At 45.1% G+C, this 23,274-nt stretch overlaps 3 protein-coding genes and 1 pseudogene across 3 annotated transcripts; 1 reads left to right on the top strand and 3 right to left on the bottom strand.

Moving 5' to 3' along the window:
* Nucleotides 1-204: 204 nt before the first annotated feature.
* Nucleotides 205-1,248, top strand: LOC110260682 (olfactory receptor 10P22-like). The gene has a single exon (XM_021091774.2). The coding sequence runs from the start codon at nt 310-312 to the stop codon at nt 1,246-1,248; it is 939 nt and encodes a 312-aa protein (XP_020947433.2). The 5' UTR covers nt 205-309.
* An 11,063-nt stretch (nt 1,249-12,311) lies between these two features.
* Nucleotides 12,312-14,829, bottom strand: OR10P1 (olfactory receptor family 10 subfamily P member 1). Its single transcript, XM_021091773.2, has one exon. The coding sequence runs from the start codon at nt 13,986-13,988 to the stop codon at nt 13,050-13,052; it is 939 nt and encodes a 312-aa protein (XP_020947432.2). The 5' UTR covers nt 13,989-14,829; the 3' UTR covers nt 12,312-13,049.
* A 3,047-nt stretch (nt 14,830-17,876) lies between these two features.
* On the bottom strand, nt 17,877-21,061 carry LOC110260577 (large ribosomal subunit protein eL32 pseudogene; annotated as a pseudogene).
* A 33-nt stretch (nt 21,062-21,094) lies between these two features.
* Nucleotides 21,095-22,033, bottom strand: LOC110260576 (olfactory receptor 2AP1-like). The gene has a single exon (XM_021091232.2). The coding sequence runs from the start codon at nt 22,031-22,033 to the stop codon at nt 21,095-21,097; it is 939 nt and encodes a 312-aa protein (XP_020946891.2).
* Between the last annotated feature and the right edge of the window lie 1,241 nt (nt 22,034-23,274).

Genomic DNA, 23,274 nt, shown 5'->3' with positions numbered 1-23,274 from the left:
TCTATTCCCAGAACCCAGAACTCAGATGAGTGGATTCAACTGTTCCGGCGTCTTTCAAGTTCTAGCCTCCAGGAAGGTCTGCCACCCCGCTCAGCTCCCCCAGTTTATCTTCTTTCTGTCCAGTGGGGTTTTCTGGGAGGGAATGGCCAGCAGCCCAGGCGCTGCCCGTCCTACTCCTGTTCCCCGAGATGTCTGGTGAACCGGTCCACGCCTTTCCTGCCGCCGCCAGAGCCTCTATCTTGGCTGGGCTGCCTCCCGGTGCTGCCTGACCCCCCTCCCAGCTCCTCCTTCCAGTCCGGCCTTGGAGACATGGGGGGTGGCAATGGCACAGCAGTAACTGAGTTTGTTTTGCTGGGGTTCTCAGGATCGGGTTCCCTCCGGGTCCCCCTGTTCTGGGGGGTGCTCTGCGTCTACCTGGTCACCTTGCTGGGCAACGCACTGATCATCCTGCTCACGCTGGCAGACGCCGGCCTGCGCTCCCCCATGTACTTCTTCCTGCGCCACTTCTCCGTGGCGGAGATCCTCTACACCACCACCATCGTGCCCAGGATGCTGGCCGACCTCCTCTCCCCCTGCCCCACCATCCCGCCTGCCAGCTGCTTCACCCAGCTCTATTTCTTCGCCCTCTTTGGCATCGCTGAATGCGGCCTGCTCACTGCCATGGCTTGTGACCGCTATGTGGCCATCTGCCGGCCGCTGCATTATGCCACCCTGATGAGCCAGAGAGCATGTGCGGGCATGGTGGGCGCCTCCTACCTCATGGGCGTTGTCACCGGCACCACTCACTCCATCTGCATCTTCACCATGCCCTTCCGCGGTGCCAGCACGATCCATCACTTCCTGTGTGACATCTTGCCTGTGCTGAGACTGGCCAGTGGGAGCCCCTTCTGGGGTGAAGTGGGCAACCTGGCTGTCACCATAGCCTTTATCTTGACACCCTTCTCCCTGATTGTGGCTTCCTATGCCTGTATCCTTGTCACCATCCTCGGAGTTGCCACGCCCAAGGGACGTCACAAAGTCTTCTCTACCTGTTCCTCCCACCTGTTTGTGGTCATTCTCTTTTTTGGGACGGGGACTGCTGCCTACATGAGGCCATGGGCAGGTTCCTCCCAGGACGGGGACCAGATCCTTGCTCTCTTCTACACGGTGGTCACTCCCATGTTCAACCCTTTCATCTACACTCTGAGGAACAAGGAGGTCACAGGGGCAATGAGACGGCTCATGAAGAGATACCTTTGGAGCCCTTGACCCCCTCAAGTAATTGGAGAGAAGGGCCAGATCCTTGGAGATCCTTGGAGATGCTCAAGGAAGAGGGAGCAACTGGGAGCCCGTGCCCTGGGTGGAGTGTTGGGGTCCCTGGCCTGCCTAGCTCCAGGGCCCAGGGCTCTGATGTGCTGCTCAGGGCTTGGCTTCTGGGGCTTGTTCTTATGGCCTTGACCTGACCTGTTTGGAGGTACAAAGCTGGAGAGACACACACTTGAGGGGAGGCTGGGAGGGAAGGCGGCTGGGCGGGTCTTGTGCAACAGTGGAGCCATTCTGGTCTTTCCTGAGGCTCGTGGCACCTTCCTGAGGCTGTGATTCCCTGAAGACAGTGCTCTTCCTCCTTCTTCTAGACTCCTCGCTGGAAGCCTTTCTCTGTCCCATCAGTCACCTCTGCTCCAACATGAGCTCCTTTACTCTAGGTGTAAGGTCTGACCTGGGTGAGAACAGGGCAGGGAATGATCTGGTCTGATGTTGGTGGTTCAGATGCTGAGTCTTGCTTGGTGCTGCTTTAGTTCTGAAAGCATCTGTCTAGTCACTTTGCTGCTGAGTCACAGCTTCTCTCCTGGGATGCTTGAGATGCTGGTATTCTCTACTTAGCTTATTCCTCGCCCAATTGGGGCCAATGTGGATCAATCTGATCATCTTCTCCTAGGGTAGAAACCCACATACATCTCTTGCCTTTGACTCTGATCAGAAGGTCTGATCTGGCCCCTTGACTCCCAAGGTGATGCTTTTATTTCTTGCAAACGGCCCATTATTTCTATTTGAAGCCACCTTGCTTTGCCTGCCAGGAGGATCTAGCACCATTTCGCTTTTCTTGAGAAGCATGTTCTTGCTTATTCATAAACTCTCCTTTAGCAGTAAGCTGTGAGACAGAGCAGTAAGAGCAGAAAAATCGCTCTCAAGGCACAATACATGAAGGCCTTCAAAATAGCATTGATTTTTCTTCTCTAATTTATGAAAGTAATATTGTTCATTGCAGAGAATTTTGCACCCAGAAGAAAAGACAACAATTATTAATATTTTGGCATTTATAATGTCCTTGGGAAATTATTGTGGTCTGGTTTCCCTCTATATACGTATTTTTAAAAACTGAAAATGGGATTATATTGCCTGAATTGCTCATAATTATGTTTTCCACTTTATTAAATTATATCATAATGTTTTATCATAAAAGTAGGCTTCCAAAGCATTATTTTATTTTTATTTTTATTTATTTTTTGGCTACCTTACAGCATATGGAATTCCTGGGGCAAGGATCAGATCCAAGCTGCAGGTGTGACCTGTGCCACAGCTGGGGCAATGCCAGATCCTTAACCCACTGTGCTGGGCCAGGGGTCGAACCTTTGTCCCAGCACTCCAGAAAAACCTCAATACCATGGCACCACAGCAGGAACTCCTAAAACATTATTATTATTTTTTTTGGTCATTTAGGGCTGCACCCATGGCACATGGAGGTTCCTAGGCTAGGGGTCGAATCGGAGCTATAGCCGCTGGCCTATACCACAGCCACAGCAACCCAGGATCCGAGCCGCATCTGTGACCTACACCACAGCTCACTGCAACACCAGATCCTTAACCTACTGAGCAAGGCCAGGGATTAAATCTGCATCCTCATGGATGCTAGTCGGGTTCGTTAACCACTGAGCTACAATGGGAACTCCCTAAAGCATTATTTTAATATACTAAAGTTTAAAGAAACCTCCTACTGTTGGAATTAAACATAAACATTTTTTGTCTATTATTATTATTTTTTGGCCACACCCATGATACGTGGAAGTTCCTGAGCACAAGGATCGAACCACAGCTGCAGCGAGGCCAGATCCTTACCTTGCTGTGACACAAGGGAACTTCCGGAATTAAATTTTTTTTGTTATAAATATTGCAGAGATAGATATCATTGCACTTATATTTTGTATACTTTTATGCTTTTCTGAACACAAACTTCTAGAAATGGAATTGCTGAGTCAAAACATATGCACAGTTTTAGAGCTTTTGAAACATACTGACAAGTTGCCCTCCAAAAGAAATGTCCAATTGAGGGCAGTCCAATTTTCAGGGTAAGGAAATGGACTGAAAGTTAAGAAGGAATTAGGGTTAATTCCTGAGTTAGTTTCTCAGTCCAGGGAAGAGCAGGATGGGAATGGTACATATATTTAGTATTCTTATAATGCATAAAAAGCCAGATGAGAAGGCCATGAACTCACTGTCTCTTAGGCTGCCAAGGACTGGGTGAGACATACTTGGACTGCAGGTGCAACATGAGGTATCAAAGTTAGACTCAAGGAATGACTTCCTGATAGAGTTGGTATCTGAACAAGACAAGGGGAGGGATTTTTTCCTCATGTTCTGTGTTGAGGGTGAAGGCAGGAGGAAGGGGGACATGATGAGATGGGACTGGATCAGCCCTAAGTGGCTTCATGCTTCTCTCCCTGAGTTGGTGACCATCAGCTCTGGTGGCCGAGGTCCCCTATTTTCAGGGTCCCCCTAGACAGAGTTGCCAGAAAAACATTGGCTATTCATTTAAATTTGAATTTCACGTGAACAACAAGTAATTTTTTAAAAATTAAAAATTTTTATTGTTTTAATAAAAAAATTTGTTTTAAACAAGTAATTGCGTCTCATGAACTATTGGGCCACATGGATTTAGCACTGTTTTATCTTTCTAGGGAAAGAAATATTTGGGCCATATAGACATTAAACTTTTTTTCACTGTTCATCAGAAAAATCAAACTTAATTAGGTGTCTTGTACTTTCATTTGCCAAATCTGGGAAAATCTATCCCCAGGTGTTATTCAAACAGGGTGTGAATTGCAGTTGGAGGTGAGAATCTAAGTAGTGAGCTCTGATAATCTCCATTCAGGAAGAAGGAAACCACTTGGGAAATAAGAGTAATTTCCTCTGATGTGAGCCCTTCGTTTGACCAGAGACTCACTCTTGGTACTTGTGTGAATGTTGGCCTTATTATAAGTGCAGAAAAAGATATGGAAGGGTGGGGATGGAGAAGCCCATGTCTATGCTTGAGAATAAATGATGTTAAAGAGTGGAATAGGATCCTTACTATATTGAAAAGTCTAGGACTGGAGAATACGGAGGCTGAGGAGGGTTGACCAGAAGGCAGGCTATGGATGGCAATACGGCGCTGTGGTTTGGAGCTTGGCTTTGGTGCTAGGAAGCTCCAAGACCAAATGCTGACCTCAATATACTATCTGTACACTCTTGGGTGGTTTCTTAACATTTCTATGCCTTAATTTCCTAATCTGCAAAACAGTGATTACAATAGTTTCTATGCATCACAAGATAGTTGTGAGGACTAAAGGTAGACTTCCCTAGTCATTCTTTTTTCTAAAAATAAAAAAATGAATTAAAACAACTTTATTGGAGTATAGGTGACTTACAATGTTGTGTTAGTTTCAGGTGTACAGCAAGAGAATCAGTTATACACACTCATGTATTTATCCTTTCTCAGATTTCCTTTTTGTATAGGTTATTGTGAATATTGGGTAGATGTCCCTGTGCTATACAATGGAGGTCCTTGTTAGTTATCTATTTTGTATATAGTTGTGTGTATATGTTAATTCCAAACGTCTAATTTACCCCTCCCCCCGTTTCCCATTTGATAAGTTTGATTTCAAAATCTGTGAGTCTGGAAGTTCCTGCTGTGGAGCAGTGGGTTAGCCTGCATGCCACAGCTGTGGTCTATGTCACAGCTGCAGCTCTGATTCAATCCCTGGCCTGGGAACTTCCATATACTATGGGTGTGGCCAAAAACCCCCCCCAAAAATCTGCTAGTCTGTTTCTGTTTTGTAAATAAAGTCTTTTGTATTATTTTTGTTTAGGTTCCACATATAAGTGATATCATATGATATTTGTGTTTCTCTGTCTGACTTCCTTCACTTAGTATGATAATCTCTAGGTCCATCCATGTTGCTGCAAGTGGCATTACTTCATTCTTTAAAAAGATTTAAAAAATTATAGTTGATTTACATATTTCATTCTTTTTTATAGCTGATATATATAACACATCTTCTTTATCTATTCATCTGTCAACGGATATTTAGGTAGCTTCCATGTCTTGGCTATTGTAAATAGTGCTGCAGTGAACACTGGGGTACATGAATCTTTTTGAATGATAGTTTTGTCCTTCTCCAGATATATGCTCCAGATTGCTAAATCATATAGTCATTCTATATTTAGTTTTTTTTTTTTTTTTGGCCATGCCCTTGGCATGTGGAAGTTTCCAGGCCAGGGATCAAACCTGCGCCACATACAGGCCAGCGGCTGCGGCTCTGATTCGACCCCTAGCCTGGGAACTTCCATATGCCGAGGTGTGGCCCTAAAAAGACAAAAACAAAAACAAAAAAACCTAAAAAACCCCATGCAAATACCCTGTACCACTTAAGTGACCCAAGCCACAGCAATGACAGTGCCAGATCTTTAACTGTTAGGAACTTCCGTATTTAGTTTTTCAGGGAACCTCCATATAGTACCGGTACCGTGGTGGTTGTATAAATTTACATTCCCACCAACAGTGTAGGAGGGTTCCCTTTTCTCCACACTCTCTCCAACATTTATTGTTTGTAGACTTTTTTTTTTTTTTGTCTTTTTGCCATTTCTTGGGCCACTCCCATGGCATATGGAGGTTCCCAGGCTAGGGGTCGAATTGGAGCTGTAGCCGACGGCCTACACCACAGCCACAGCAACGGGGGATCCAAGCCGTGTCTGCAACCTACACCACAGCTCACGGGATCCTTAACCCATCGAGCAAGACCAGGGATCGAACCCGAAACCTCATGGTTCCTAGTCGGATTCGTTAACCACTGAGCCATGACGGGAACTCCCTGTTTGTAGACTTTTTGATGGTGGCCATTCTGACTGGTGTGAGGTGATACCTCATTGCAGTTTTGATTTGCATTTCTCTAATAAAGAGTGATGCTGAATATCTTTTCATCTGCTTTTTGGCCATCTGCCCCATCCTTCTTTATTACATAGTCACTTAGCATTAGCTGAAATCAACTTGTTTGTTTATGGTTTTTCTCCTGTCACTAAAATATATGTCCCATAAAGGCAGGGGTGCTGTCGGTCTTATTCGTCAGTGTATTCCAAGCGCCTAGAATAGTGCCTGGCATGTTCAAGAAATATTTCTTGTGGCACAACATTGTAAATCAACTATAGTAAAAATAATTTTTTTGTTTTTGTTTTTGCCTTTCAGGGTTGCATATCGAAGTTCCCAGGCTAGGGGTCAAATAGGAGCTATAGCTGCCGGCCTATGCCACAGCCACAGGCACATCAGATCTGAGCTGTGTCTGAGACCTACACCCCAGCTCACGGCAATGTCAGATCCTTAACCCACTGAGCAAGGCCAGGGATCGAACTGGCAACCTCATGGTTCCTAGTCGGATTTGTTAACCACTGAGCCACGACGGGAACTCCAAAATAAATATTTTGGATGCAAACTGTTACACTTGGAAAGGATGGGCAATGGGGCCCTACCGTACAGCACAGGGAACTGTGTGTGATTGGGTCACTTTACTGTACAACAGAAGCCCAAGAAACATTGTAAATCAACTATAATAAAAAGAGAAAAATATTTGTTGAAAAAATAAATTAATATTAAAAACCTGCTCAACACAGGTCACGGCAAATAGTGAAATGTTAATTTATTTCAATTACTAGTATGATTGCTACTGCTGTCATTTGCATTTCTATGAACTTTCAATGAATGAAAACGTTCATTGAGGTTTTAGAGATATTCTAAATTTGGGACTTTCTCCATTAAAAATAATTCCTGTAAATTTGTTGGAAAATCTAAAATGTGTGAGGTTGAAGAGAGGTAAAGAAGAAACTCTGTGTGTGTGTGTGATTTTGGAGGGGAGGGGATTTGGAAATGAGGAAGTCCTGGGGGTGATTGGAGATAACTCAGAAGGGGTCAGATGGGCCCTTCCCTCTGGGCCTTGGGAGAGAAGGGGAGAGGTAGCAAGTGAATAGTTCTGGGGTGGAGAAACGTGGACTCCGTTGGCTCATAGAGGTCATAGGAATCCTGGAGAACCAGGCTTAGAAACTGATCAGGAACCATGAGAAACGAAGAGACCAGAACTGTGGTCAAGGTCATACCCCAGGAGTGGTCCGGCTAGGATGCCGTTGGTATTGCCACCACTGGTTGTTGGTGACTTCTCTGGGCCCTGGATGTCGCCACTGCCATCATCAAACTGAACTGTAAACTTTCTTCTACTCTTTGTATCACTTGCACCTGATTTAAAATCTCAGGCAGATAAATCCACTGGGACTAGCGAAGATCCCAGGCCTGGGTCTAGGCTGCCAGAGCTTAGGGAAAGCCAGTATCTTGGCCTTTTTGGCTTGGATAGAGGAAGATGGGGTTCTGTCTTCCACACAACTCTTAACCACCAAGTCAAAGTAAATGGCAAGTGGGAGTGAGTGTGTCGGTTGGTGAGGAGAAGCCTCTTTTGTGAGTTCATACACGGCCCCCTTTCCTGCCATTATGAATACTCTTTTTGCAGGTCCATTAAGAATAAATTGGGTGGGGAGGTCTCTGGTGTGCCTAGTGGGTTAAAGATCTGGCATGGTCACTCTTGCAGCTTGGGTCACTCTTGTGTGCGGGTTCTATTCCTGGACAGGAGACTTCTGCATGCCACAGGCATGGCCAAAAAAAAAAAAAAAAAAAAAAAAACAAACCAAAAAAACTGGGTGTGATTTGCTGAGGGGATAGAAGCAAATTTCTTGTGTCTTCAGGACATGCTTGGGCCCCAGCTAAATTTGGCACTCTGTTTGTTGATGAAGTGCCACTGGAAGTACCTAGTTTTAGGCTGGATAGATCAATTGCACCCAGTCTATGGCGAGCAATACTGTTCAATGGTCACCTGGTGTTCAGTGGTCAGGGGTTCAGTACATGCTCTTGCCTACAAGCTCAAGAACAGTTTCATTAAAGGATGCTAATTATTTGCCCCAAAGGGATAGGCTGGGCTCTCAAAAACTGGATTTGGTCCCAAAATCTATGATTTTCTTCTCAGACTTGTCACAGGTTCCAGCGCCACTGACATTGAGTGTCTTAAGGTCTGGGTAGTTCAGAAGCTCCAGATGGCAGAACTGCAGCCTGGACCAGCTAGAGAGGCTTTTCTTGCTCTGGTTTGTACGATATCGTGCTGCGTGGTTTGAAGCAACACGCCCAAATGGGCTGTGTGTTGCTTTGTAAATCCAGAGATCCATAGGAGGTCTTTGTCTTACTGCAGAGAGAAAAAGCTGAGGCAACTTATCCTTAATATTTGAGGAGATGTCTTGACATACCCAGAAAACCTTCACCAAGGTGACAGGACCCTAAATTTTTTTTTGGCCACACCCACAGCATGTGGAAGTTCCCAGGCCAGGAAGTGAACCTGCGCCACAACAGTGACCCAAGTCACAGCACTGACAATGCTGGGTCCTTAACCCACTGAGCCACCAGGGAACTCTGGGAAAAATGCATTTTCTTACTCAATATTTGCACACCTAGCCTGGGGGAGAAGTGGCTTCCTGACAGTTGGTCCAGGCTGTCCTGCTCCTCCTCCTCTGTACTACTAACCTCCTCCCACTTTCCCCTCTGTTTATTTCCTTAGCTCCCATATATATTCATTTTCCTACTTTCTCTAAACTCACAACATCAGGAGAAGAATTAATAGTCTAGAGAGTTAAAGGGGTGGGCGCTAGGTTTGGAAACTCAAGTCCGTTCTTTCCTAGCTGTGTTTCTCAGGGAAATTTGTTCACCATCTCTGTGCTTGGTTTCCTCACCTTGTTGAAATTGATATAATAATTGAGTCTACTTAGAAGTAGATTTGCTGTGAAGCTTAAGCTTTTGGAGCTCTTCACTTGTATGAGCTCCTTAAAATGGCCAGGAATTTCTTAGCAATTGTGTTCCCAGGGTCGTTTGTTTTTATTAAAATTGCAAAGTAATGTATTTTAACTGCAATCTGTTGTAATTTCTGTCTCTCTCCTCCCTGACCTTCTCTGTGTTACAACACTGACATAGTATGTATTTAAACAATTTACAAACCTAGCTATTATTATTACTATTTATTCAGGTGCCACTGCCTTTCTGTGCTTCCTGTTCCAGACCTAACTGTTTATTTTTTGCAACAAATTTACTGTATTTCTCCCTTCTTTTCTTTTTTTAAAATATAAGCAATATTTTAATGACTTTGCATTGACTATTTTTGCATACATTACAGAAATCAATGTACAAATTCGAAACTCAAAAATTAGGCAGTTTGAAATGAAACGTAATGTTCTAATTACATTAACTCATTACACAATTTTCAATCAATTTTTGATCATTCAAAGAGCATCTAATCTTTGTTGTTATTTTTTTTCCTCCTTCTTTTCAATGGAGAGTGTGATAGAATCACCTGGACAATTGTCATGTTTTCCAGCACTTTTTGAGCAGCTCTCTAATGTTTGGGAAGTTTTCTGCTTTATGAGCTCCCTCTCCCCAAAGTAACAGCCAGAAAACTGGCTTTCCCAGTAACTTTGTAGCTAAGGCATCAGCATGTGACTGTAATTCCTCCAGCTGGAATCATCTGCATGATACTTTGGTTTGGGACAGATACAGAATTTACAATCTGGAGAGTATGTGGAAGAGATGATTGGCTCTTGGGGGCAGCTGTGGCAGGGCTGTGAATTTTGGTCCCAAGAGCCACTAAGAGCCATCGGTGTGCACTGGGCAGTGCTATATGAGCTGAGCCTTCGGTGTCAGCTTTGTGGATACTGTAGCTGACGCCATGGCGTGTTGAATGTCATCCTTGCTGCACTGCTGAGGACACTGCCTGGAAGCATATGGAGTTCCCAGACCAGGGATCAGATTCAAGCTGCAGTTGCCATCTATGCAACAGCTGTGGCAACTCTGGATCCTGTAAACCTCTGTGAATGGCTGGGAATCCATCCTGAGTCCTGGCGCTGCAGAGACACTGCTGATCCTGTTGCACCACAGCAGGAATTCCGGGTTTTACATTTCCTGAGTAGTTTTCTTTCCTGATGACAATGGTTATTTTAAGAAAATCGTGGAAATTCCCCTTGTGGCGCAGTGGAAATGAATCTGACTAAGAACTGTGAGGTTTCCGGTTGGATCCCTGGCCTCGCTCAGTGTGTTAAGGATCCGGCTTTGCTGTGAGCTGTGGTGCAGGTCACAGACGCAGCTCTGTCTCGCATTGCTGAGGCTCTGGTGTAGACCAGCAGCTGTAGCTCCGACCAATTAGACCCCCTAGCCTGGAAACGTCTGTATGCCGTGAGTGCAGCCCTATAAAGCAAAAAAAGAATGAAAAAGAAAATTGTGGTCATGAAATCAACTATAGTTCAATTAAAAAAATAAACAAAGGAGTTCCCTTATGGCACAAGGGGTTAAGGATTCGGAGTTAGTCTGGGTTGCTGCCGTGGATCCCTGGCTCTGGAAACTTATATATATGCTGTGGGTACGGCTGAAAAAAAATTTATTTTGATCAAGAGGTATTGAGTCATTTTTCAAGCACAAAAACCAATATAAAAATTATGTTCACAGAGGCAAGCCAAGTTTCTTATAAAAATTTAAATATTTTATTTGGAAGTTTTATGTAAAACCAGTATTAAAAAATTCCATATATAGTAAAAAGAGAGTGCATCAAATTTTTTCCCATCAAATTCTAACTAGATGCCTCCAACCCCCCTTCAGTTTACTCCGGTGTGCCACTCAAATGTTAGCACTTTCTATGTGCACCATGACGTGAGAAGGTTTGACTGCATTGAGTCACTTCCTCCAGGAAGTCTTCCAGAAACCCCTCCAGATTGCAATCATTAACCTTCTTCTTTTTTTTTGGTCTTTTTAGGGCCACACTTGTGGCGTATGGAGGTTCCCAGGCTAGGGGTCTAACCGGACCTGTAGCCACTGGCCTACGCCAGAGCCATAGCAGCGCGGGATCCGAGCCGCGTCTGTAACCTACACCACAGCTCACAGCAATGCCAGATCCTTAACCCACTGAGCAATGCCAGGGATCGAACCCACAACCTCATGGTTCCTAGTTGGATTCGTTAACCACTGCGCCACGACGGGAACTCCGGTTCTTGGTTTCTTGATTCTGTATCTTCTGTCTGAGGATATTCTCTGACCCTGAAGTTCCCTTTAGCTGTCTTCTCTAAACAGACTCTAGACCATTTCATTCCTAGGACACCAGGGTTAAGATTTTCCCTCTGCTGCCTCTGGCTTCCAAATCGATTGTATCAGTCAAAATTCTTGACAGCAACAGAAGCTGCCTGGATGATGAAATGGAAAAATAATGTATTAGCAAAAATATAGTGTTGTTGGCAGGGTAGGGGACCACGTCAGAGGCGAAGCTTCCAGAGGTAACTCCCAAAAAGGAGCTGGCCAGTTGAAGAAAACCATGGTGCTGCCGCCAGGGACCAGCTGCCACTTCTATGCCAGAACCTTTCTGCTGCAGCTTCTTTGCCGTTGCCTGAGAGTGAGTGCTGCTCTCTGTCTCTTTTGGGCACCTGGTTCTCAGGCAGGCAGGTGTGGGTCCATCCCACTGGTGGAAATGGGTGACATGCTAAGAGGGCTGGGAAACGTTCTCAGCTTGCAGAGGGAAGTGGTTTTTCCCCCCAGTGAGACGTCTAAAGTGGTGAATCTTCCAGACATTGAAGGAAAGTCAAATGCTTGGTGGCCACAATGACTTTTAGGGCCCCACTTGCTGCACATGGAAGTTCCTGGGCTAGGGGTTGGGTGGGAGCTGCAGCTGCAGGTCTACACCACAACCAGAGCAATGCGAGAGCCTTAAGCCACTGAGTGAGGCCAGGTATCGAACTCACATCCTCATGGATACTAGCAGGGTTCTTAACCCACTGTGCCACAATGGGAACTGTGAATTTTTAGGGCTACACTTTTCTTTTTCTTTCTTTGGCCACCCCATAGCATATGGACTCCCCAGGGCCATATGCTGATCCGAGCTGCCGCAGTTGCAACCGAGGGCTCAGCTGCGGCAATGCTGGATCCTTTAACCCACAATGCCCCACTGTGCTGGGCCGTGGATGGAAACTGCGTTCTGGCCAATCCCATTGCACCACAGTGGGAACTCCCCACAATGACTGTCCAGTGTCCACTGTCTAATTCTCATCCAGGATGGCCTCAGGGTTTCACCCAGTCTGAGGTGCTGGAGAAGGAGGTATGGGATCAAGTGGATGGCACTTGCTGGGAGAAGAACAGGGAAGCCAGAAAGATGCTCTTGTTCAGTTGGATGTCTTATCACTACTTAAGGATGATGTCAGAAGTCAAGGATGGGGAGAGGCAGGGAATATTCATGTGGACTAGTTCAAGGAGGTATTAGTTTTTTCTCTTCTATAAGGCATCCAGGGTGTAAGACTACACTGTGTTTCTGGGAGAAAACGAAATCCAAAGGCCAGCTAAACCCTGTCCTGGGCTCTGGGTAGATCATTTAGTTGGATTTCAAGTTCATAGACATCTGCCTTCATGACTGACATGGACCTCTGACTACTGGTGTTGCCATGGCAATGACCCTGCTCAGGGATCCAGAACAATCTAGAAGCTGTTAAATGCTCTTCCCCATAGGCAGCATTCCCTTCCATTCTACCCTGTCCTAATAACTTGTGCTCCGATAATGAGTCTGGGGTGTGGGGGAGGCCGTAAGATATAGATTTACCTCTTTTATAGCCAACCCTTTCTTCCAGGAAGCCTGGTCTCTTTGAGGAGCTGCATGGCTTCTGTGAGGCTGGGAAGGGGAGCAATCGGTGAGGGAGCAGACAACCCCTGAGTCCCTTCAGGGTGAGGGGACCTGCCTCTTCACCATGAGCCTCAGGGCCGTTGTCACCTCCTTGTTCCGAAGGGTGTAGATGATGGGGTTGAGCATGGGCGTGATGACTGTGTAGAAGAGGCTGAGGATGCGATCCGTGGTGACAGAGGAACCTGCCTGCGGCCGGATGTAGGTGACGCTGGCCGTTCCGAAGAAGAGGAGGACCGCGAGCAGGTGGGAACTGCAGGTGGAAAAGACCTTGTGGCGGCTCCGGGTGGAGGTCATGGCCAGGATGGCACCTAGGATGCGGGTGTAAGAGGTGACAATCAGAGAGAAGGGGACCATGATGAAGGCCACGGTGGCTGTCATCACCGAGATCTCGCTCCCGTGCTTCCCCGCACTGGCCCGTCTCAGTACCGGCAGGATGTCGCAGAAGAAGTGAGGGATGATTGGGTGGCTGGGGAAAGACAGGGTGAAGATGAGGGAGGAATGGGTGGTGGCTGTGACGATGCCCATGAGCCAGGAGACAGCCACCATGACCATGCAGGCCCGCCCGCGCATGAGGGTGGAGTAATGCAGCGGCCGGCAGATGGCGGCATGGCGGTCATAGGCCATGGCTGTGAGCAGGCAGCACTCTGAGATGCCCAGGACGATAAAAACATACATCTGGGCCGCACAGCCCTGGAAGGAGATGGCGCGGGGGTGCGGGGAGGCCAGGTCAGCCAGGGTCCTGGGCACGATGGTGGTGGTGTAGAGGATCTCCACCACGGAGAGGTGGCGCAGGAAGAAGTACATGGGGGAGTGCAGGGCGGGGCTGGCCCGTGTGAGGAGGATGATCAGAGAGTTCCCCAGCAAGGTGACCAGGTAAACCAGAAGCACCACCCAGAACAGGGGGCCCTGCAGAGCCCTGAGGTCAGAAAATCCCAGCAGGAGGAATTCAGGCAGAGTCTGATTTTCTTTAGCCATCCCTTCAGGCGGGACCCTATGGCACACCCAAGAAAGATAACATTTATGTAGAAACAATCAGTTTTTCTGTAAGTAAAAAACACTTTTCCTAAGTTCCTCTCGAATAAACTGAGAGAGTTAGGGTCTTCATCTTTATGGATGAGGCCATGGGTTACATAGCTAAGGGTTAAAATGCTTGCTGGAGGTCATTTGGAGGGAGTGGCAGGCATGGACTTGAATCTAGGCTTCTTGACTCCAGAGTCCATGAATTTCCCACTGTTCCTTGCGCTCTGGGTCCAGTGTGCAAGGCCTGACTCCCACGTGTACTTTGATTCTTTCTCCAGAGTGGGGCTGGAGCAGCTACTCCATCCTAGGCCTCTGTATGCCCTGGACAGAAACCCCAGCCTGAAAGAAATGATACAACACCCCTCCACCCCTTGACAGTGGACTCAGTTAGGGACTGTCCTAAGCCTATATCTAATGATAACCATGATGGGCTATGAATTTAGAATGTCATGCAGTGATGTGACTGCGTGTGGGATAATACTGCCCACTTGTCTCATGCGGTAGGATTTTATGCCCTTTTTCATAGCTCATCAGGTTCTGGCACCTGCCCTGTGAGGGGAGTAGGGTAGGGACTGCCCATGTTGGACTCCACTCTCCTTTTATCTGGGCCCTGTGATCAGTGATACCAGCTGTCCACACTCCATTCTCCCAGGCCACCAGGCACTTCCATAGAGTGCCCTCTGCAGGGAGTGTTTCTATGCATCCTATTAAAATCCCACTCATCCTTCAAGCTCAAGTTATCTACCACCCTTACTGCAGCTTCTCTGCTCCTCCTGGTCAGAAATAAACACCCATGGCATTTTGGGATTAAAAGTGGCCTTAAGAATGGATAAAGAAGATGTGGTATAATGGAAAAAATAAAAATCATTAAAAAATAAAAAAGAAATTCTTAAAAGTGTTTATAAAATTAAATCATAATTTTATAAATAAAATTAATAAAAAGTGAAAAAAGATGTGATAGATATACACAATGGACTATTATTCAGCCATAAGAAATGAAATAATGCCATTTGCAACAACAAGGATGGACCTAGAGATTATCATATTGAGGGAAGTAAGTGAGACAGAGAAAGACAAATATCATATGATATCACATATATGGAATCTAATAAAAATGATACAAAAGAACTTATTTAAAAAAACAGAAACCAACTCACAGACTTTGAAACCAATCTTATGGTTACCATAGCTGAAACTGTTCGCCGGAGGGAAGAATTGGGAGGGTGGGAATAACATACACATGCTACAGTATAAAATAGATGATTAACGGGAACCTACAGAAACATCTGCTCAATAGTTTGTAATAAAAAAAGAATAGCTATATTTACAGGTATGGCTGATTCACTTTGCTGTATTCTTGAAACTAATGTAACATTGTAAATCAACTACACTCTAATATAACATTAAAAAAGAGTGGTCTTCATAAAAAACAACAAAATAATGCCATTTGCAGCAACATGGATGGAACTAGAGATTCTCATACTAAGTGAAGTAAGTCAGAAAGAGAAAGACAAAAATAAAAAATAAAAAAAAAGAAGGAGAAAGACAAATACCATATGATATCACTTATATCTGGAATCTAATATATGGCACAAATGAACCTGTCCACAGAAAAGAAAATCATGGACATGGAGAACAGACTTGTGGTTGCCAAGGGGTAGGGGGAGTGGGATGGATCCCTGGCCTTGCTCAGTGGGTTAAGGATCCGGTGTTACCGTGAGCTGTGGTGTAGGTCCCAGACATGGCTCGGATCCCACCCTGCTGTGGCTGTGGTGTAGGCCAGTGGCTACAGTTCCGATTGGACCCCTAGCCTGGGAACCTCCATATGCCTCCTGTGTGGCTCTAAAAGACAGAAAGACAAAAAAAGAGAGAGAGGATGCTTCCAGTTCCCCCTGTGGGCTCTGAAATTAGGACCAGTAACAGGAACTTGAGGAGAATATTCCGAGTTTTCATCAGACATGACCAGAGACAGCTTGAGGCTATGAATGCCCACCTGATTGCCACCTGTCATCCCACAGACCTGCACTCACTACCCACTGCCTCCAACCCACCCTGTCACGACAACCTCCCCCATTAGACGCACAACAAACATGCATATTACATGATCACCACACTTATCTCATGGTACCGATGGCTGATCCCAGAGCACAGCCACTCACATCACACATTCAAAGGTTTGCATGGTCTGAATAGAAACACACTTGTCTGCTGAATTATGTGCAGTTTTTTTCTGGGAGAAATTGTCTAGGGCTCCCTGTCTCCTTCTCATCCCTTCTCCCTGTCCTGCCAGACTGGTGGTGTCTGAGTCACATTTCTGCAAATGCCATAGTAGATATTTGGGAACCCAGCCCTGGACTCCCTTCTCCCATGACCAGGTGCAGGTATTGGCTTCCAGCCCAGAGAGAGAGATTGTCAGGCTCTGACTGGGCTCTGATCAACCCTCTTCCTCTTACCTTTCTATCCCTGGCAGGGTCTAGCCTTGTCAAGAAAGGCCCAAGGCTGCCCAGCACTGTGTGGGGCTCTTCCCTGGGGGAGGTGGGAAGGGCCACCCTGCAAGAGCAGGGGCGGACAGGCACAGGCTTGGCCTCTGCTGTCCCTTCCTCCTCTGGAAGACTCAGTCTCTGTGGTCTCACAGTTATTCTCCACCTGCTGTTGTACCTCCACGCCCAGGGGACCTGGGAGGCCCTGACTCTTGGGGTTTCTCTGAGTAACTCTGAGATGAAGTAGTGTCATGGGCCAGGTGATTCTGTCCGGGTCCCTGATGACTTCTCCACTCCTTATCTCATTCGTCTTGGCCAAGCTACTGCCTTCTCCCTTTCCTCACCTCTTGTTCCCTCTCTGGCTGACTTTTGTCTCCTCACTCATCAGAGTCTCCTTGGTCAAAAATGACATGGAATTTGAGCATCTCCCTCCCTTATGGCCTCTGCATGAAATCTTGGTTCCCTTTTAAATATTTTCTTTCCTTTTTTTTTTTTCTTTCTTTTGTTTTTGTTTTTGTTTTTTTTTGTTTTTAGGGCCATATCTGCAGCATATGGAGGTTTCTAGGCTAGGAGTCCAATAGAAACTGTAGTTGCCAGCCTACTCCCCAGCCACTGGAACACGGGATCTGAGCTGTGTCTGCGACCTACACCAGGGCTCATGGCAATGCCGGATCCTTAACTCACTGAATGAGGCCAGGGATTGAACCTGTGTCCTCATGGATGCTAGTTGGGTTCGTTAACTGCTGAGCTACGACAGGAATTCCTGTAATTCCTTCTTATCAAGATCACCAATAACCCTTAGGTTACCAAGTCCAATGGATATTTGACACATTTGATTCCCTCTCCTTGATATTTTTTTTTTTGGCACCCATGGCATATGCAAGTTCCCAGGCAGGGATCGAATCTGAGCTGCAGGAGTGACCCATGCCAAATCTATCCAGGGACCATTGTGTCCCAGGGTTGGTGCCAGCATGCTAGAAGGTGGGCTGTGTCCTCCACAGCATGCTGCAGGGCTGCAGTTGCCCTGGAGCTGGTGTCCATTCCCTAGTAGATAAGGCAAGAGTCTAGGGGGCATGGGCTGGTGCTGTCCATTTAGTATAAAAGGCTGGTCCAAGGCTGGTACTGGTTCTCCAGTGGGTAGGGACAAGGCCCAGGGAATCCCAGGGCTAGTGCTGGCTCACTGGTACGCAGAGCTTGGTTCTGGAAGTCCTGGAGTTGGTGTGTCAGTCTGCTGGAGGGGGTCGGGGGGGGGGGTTAGGACCCTGGTATCCTGGATTTTATGCCTGCCTATTGCTTAATTTTAATTATTTTTTTTCAAGTTTCATGGTTTTATTAACACAAATACAATGTGAACATGAGCTATCTATTCATTTTCTTCCCTGCGCAGGCTGGCATTGGGATTTATCACTCCGATGGCCAGCTGGGCTGCTCTTTTCGCAATGGCTTTGTGGTTCTTGGAGGAGACTTTTTGAGCAATCTCAGCACAGTAAGATTGTTTTACATATCAGAGGCACTTCAAGCTCCTTGACTTTGTGGACCAGAAACTTCTGGAAGCTGCTGGGCAGCATGTGCTTTGTTTTTTGGTGCTCCCATAACTGATGCTGGGCATCAAGATCTGGCGCTTAAGCTTTCTATGCACGCTGTTGTCAATGCCTCTGGGTTTTCATCAGTTCTACTTAGTTTTGACACGTCTGTCTAACTGGCGTCAGATGAACTTCTTTCTTTCTTTCTTTCTTTTTTTTTGCAATTTATTTATTTATTTTTAATATATGGTCCTAAGAATTTTGCTTTTCCTTTGTTTATTTGTTTAACATTTTTTTTATTATAGTTGATTTACAATGTTCTGTCAATTTCTGCTGTATAGCAAAAGTGACCCAGTTATACATGTACAAACATTCTTTTTTTTTTTTTTTTTTTTAATGTTACCAAATGAACTCCTTGGTCCTCTTTCTTAGGATCTCAGGCTTCCCCAGGGGTCTGAGAGTGGCCACGATGCTGAGTAGGAGATGGCTTCCACCTCTGTAGGCAGTGCTGAGAAAGAAATTTTTGGCCCTTATTTTCAAAAGATGTTTTTACTAGGTTTAAAATTCTGAGTTAACAGTTTCTCTTTTCTATATTTTAAAGCCACTAGCCCATTGTTCCTGGCTGGCATAATTTCTTTTGAGAAGTCTGCTCAGATTCTCATCTTTGTTTCCTTTAGTAATTTTTTTCTCTTTTTTATTTTTATTTTTATTTGTTTTTAGGACCACACCCATGGCATATGGAAGTTCACAGGCTGGGTGTGGAATTGGAGCTACAGCTGCCGTCCTACACTGCAGCTCACAGCAATGCTGGATCCTTAACCCACCGAGCGGGGCCAGGGATCGAACCAGCATCCTCATGGATACTAGTTTGATTTGTTTCTGCTGTGCCACAATGGGAACTCCTTTTTGTTTCTTTTTTATTTTCATGGCTGCACCCTCTGCATTGGGAAGGTCTCAGGCTAGAGGATTGAATCAGAGCTGCAGCTGCTGGCTACAGCCACAGCAACGCTGTGGATCCAAGCCATATCTGCAATCTACACCTCAGCTTAAGGCAACGCTGGATCCTTAACCCATTGGGTGAGGCCAGGGATTGAACTGTCCTCATGGATGCTAATCAGACTCATTTCCACTGAACCACAACAGGAACTCCTCTGTACTTTTCTTTTTTTTTTTTTTTTTTTTTTTTTTTGCTATTTCTTGGCCACTCCCGCGGCATATGGAGATTCCCAGGCTAGGGGTCTAATCGGAGCCGTAGCCACCGGCCTACGCCAGAGCCACAGCAACGCGGGATCCGAGCCGCGTCCGCAACCTACACCACAGCTCACAGCAACGCCGGATTGTTAACCCCACTGAGCAAGGGCAGGGACTGAACCCACAACCCCATGGTTCCTAGTCGGATTCGTTAACCACTGCGCCACGATGGGAACTCCCTCTTGTACTTTCTGAATGCATGTTTAATAGCATGTGTAGACAAATAGCAGAGACTGAGATAAATAATATTTGTACACAGAAATGGGCATGTATTTTGTTGTGCAAGGCTGATAGTTGATAGCTTGTCTACCAAGTCAGGAATTGAGCTGAGTTTAGTTTTAGTTGTTGCTATCAGTAATTTCAGTGTATTACAGGCTTCAAAATCCTTCAATTGTGGGCTGGTTTTATCTTGTGTTTGGTGGGGTGGCTCAATGGCTAAATTTTCACTGGGGTTGACATGGAAAAATGTTCCAGTGGAGGGAGTGAAGTGGCAGATGTGATGTTGCAGGGATTAGAAAAATACAGAGGAAAAAAAATGCATACAAAGATAGGAGAGCTGATGGGTTGCTGCTAAATTGTACTGATGCCCTGAAGAGGGATAGTGAGTCTAGGGGCTGTTAACAAGCAGTTAGTGGCTAAGTGTGAGAGCCAGAGGGCCTACCAGTGTGGTAGGTTAGAAAGAGGCTCTAATTGGAATTCCAATTCATGGCAGATTAAAGGATCTGGGGTGGTCGCTGCAGTGGCTTGGGTCTCTGCTCTGGCACAGGTTCTCTCCCTAGCCAGGGAACTTCCTCATGCTGTGGGCACGGCAAAAGAAAAAGGAACTTATCTCATGTAGCGAAAAGACAGATATAGTTGAGTGGCTTTTTTTTTTTTTTTTTTGGCTGCACCCGCGGCTTATGGAGGTTCCCAGGCTAGGGGTCCAATTGGAGCTACATCTGCTGGCTTACACCACAGCTCACGGTAATGCTAGATCCTTAACCCACTGAGCAAGGCCAAGGGTCGAACCTACATCCTCATGGATCCTAGTCAAATTTGTTTCTGCAAAGCCATGATGGAGACTCCTCCTTGAAGTCTAATGGTTTTCATTCTGACTTCAGTGCTCAAATGGGCGTCAAAAATGTCCTTATGAGCAATCAAGACAGTCTATACAGTACTTTACAATATGAAATCTTTTCCATAGGAGATGCCAGAAAGAGGCAGTCTTTAAGAATTGTCAGAAGGAGAGGACAATTGTTTAAAAGTTAAGAGTTTATATAAAGTAGAATTTTATTTTTGGTGACATCATGAAGAATCTCTTCTTGGATGTATGCAGGAATTTCTGATAAAATATGTTTACAATTTTTGGGGGGTTCTCTTTTGGCTCAGTGGGTTAAGGCTCAGGGACATCCACATGCCACGGGTGTGGCTAACTGCCCCCCCAAAAAACCTCCCCCAAAATGTTTACAACTTTTTGATAGTCATTGATAAGTCTATAGGAAGGTTGTTTAATCATTCACATGACTACCAGATTTATGATACGTAAAATCATTTTAAATCAAATGTTCTGTTTTGGACAGACTCTCAAGATATTATTTTCCTACTTTTCCTTATTTAATAAAATATATCTACCAGGAAAAAAAAAATCTCTGAACTGGCCTTCTTTGAATACCTTTTCTTGCTGGTAGATTTGAAGCAAAATTTTGACCTATGCTTATAAGTCGATTTATCTGAGCAATAACTTTTAACAAAAGGAACTATCAGGAGCTTAAATGATCAGTTACCATAACTTCATGAAGCTTTCAAAATTTCCATTACTTTGATACCACTAAAATGAATAAAGATGCGCTATTTTTCTGGCCACATTATTGAAGGCTTGTTTTACTTGTTTATTCCTCAGAGTGTAAATGAAAGGGTTTAATAAAGGGGCAATTGAGGTATTGAGTACAGCTACCCCCTTATTGAAGGCAACTCCTTCTTTTGCCGAAGGTTTTATGTACATGAAGATGCAGCTGCCATAAGAGAGGGAGATGACGATCATGTGGGAGGAACACGTGGAAAGAGCCTTCTGCCTTTGCTGAGCAGAGGGGATCTTCAGAATGGTCTGGATGATGCGTGCGTAGGAGACAATCACCAGCACTAGTGTGACCACCAAGGTCACAACTGCTAAGATAAAGTCAATCAGCTCTAGGAGCTGTGTGTCTGAGCAAGATATTTCTATGAGAGGTCCATAGTCACAGTAATAATGATTCAGGACATTGGAGGCACAGAAATCCAGCTGACTGGTCATGATGATTGGGGAGAGAATGATGAGGAGGCCACCTAGCCAGGAGCAGAGAACCAGCTGGATGCAGACTCTGTTGCTCATGATGGTTGTGTAATGCAGGGGTTTGCAGATGGCCACATAGCGGTCATAGGACATGGCAGCCAGAAGGTAAAACTCTGTGGCCCCGAGGAATATGGCAAAGAAATACTGAGTGAAGCACCCCGCAAAGCTGATGCTCTTGTTCCCAGTGGAGATGCTGAAGAGCAGCCTCGGAGTAAAAGTGGTTGTAAAGGAAATTTCTAAGAAGGAGAAGTTTCGGAGGAAGAAGTACATGGGAGTCTGGAGGTGGGAGTCCAGGAGAGTGAGGGTGATGATTGTCAAGTTCCCTGAGATGCTGAGTACGTAGGTGAGGAAGAGAAGTCCAAAGATTACGAGTCGAATCTCTGGGATGTCTGTCAGTCCCAGCAGAATAAATTCTGTCATGTAGGTTTGGTTTTTCATTGCTACCCTTTGCTGCCTAAGAAGATATCAAGGAAAGAAGTCAGCGTTGAGAATGGAAGAGGATCTCAGGAACACTTAGGAGAGGCTAAGGTTATCTTGTTGAGTTGGTGTTAATGCCTTTTTTTCGGTCATTTTGATTTAAATGAGTTTTACATTGTGTTTTTGTTTTTGGCTGCACCTATGGCATGTGGAGGTTCCAAGGCCAGGGATCAAACCTATACCACTGCAGTGACAATGCTGAGTCCTTAACCACCAGGCTGCCAGGGAACTCCTGATATTTTCTATGGACATGACAATTCACAAGAATGTTCATTGCTAGATCATATGGTTTGAAATGCAATCCCACTCCTAGGTATATATATGAACAAAACTTTCATTCAAAAAGATACTTGCACCCCTAATGTTCAATGCAGCACTATTCACAATAGCCAAGACATGGAAACAACCTAAATGTCCATCAACAGATGAATGGATTAGGAAGATATAGTACATATACATAATGAAATACTACTTAGCCATAAAAAAGAACAAAATAATGCCATTTGCAGCAACATGGATGGAACTAGAGATTCTCATACTAAGTGAAGTAAATTAGAAAGAGAAAAAACAAACACCATAGGGTATTGCATATATCTGAAATCTAATATATGGCACAAATGAACCTATCTACAGGAAAGAAACAAACTCATGGACATGGAGAACTGACTTGTGGTTGCCAAGGGGGAGGGGGTGGGGGAGGGAGTGGGAGGACTGGGAGTTTGGGGTTGGTAGATACAAACATTCCATTTGGAGTGGATAAGCAATGAGATCCTGCTGTATAGCATAGGGAACTATATCCAATCACTTGTGATGGAACATGATGGAGGGTAATGTGAGAAAAAGAATGCATGTATATGTGTAACTGGGTCACTTTGCTGTACAGCAGAAATTGACAGGACATTGTAAATCCACTCTGAGAAAAATTTAAAAAAATTCCAAGAAATTAAATTTAAAAAATTATGCAATTTTACTCTGGCTGGAAAAATATAACTGAAGTCAAAAGTTATAAGCCTTATTTAGAAATTTCTAAGGATGAACTTGAATGATAAGGAGGCTATTTATACCCTACTTTGAGAATTTGGGTAGTTAGTTTTTGTTTATCGATAAGGAAGAGGTTTCTGAATATTTACGTAGCTATTATAATAAAATTTAAGTTAAACGTCAAATGTAAGTTACAGTATAACTTTTATTTCAACTTCTCC

Source organism: Sus scrofa, chromosome 5 (assembly GCF_054392235.1).
Source record: "Sus scrofa isolate SSC_HxYL_T2T_F1_AM1 chromosome 5, Sscrofa_HxYL_maternal_Yorkshire_Landrace_v2.0, whole genome shotgun sequence".
Classification (NCBI taxonomy): domain Eukaryota; kingdom Metazoa; phylum Chordata; class Mammalia; order Artiodactyla; family Suidae; genus Sus; species Sus scrofa.
Note: the sequence above shows the minus strand (reverse complement) of the source record. Positions and strands in the feature narration are given on the sequence as shown.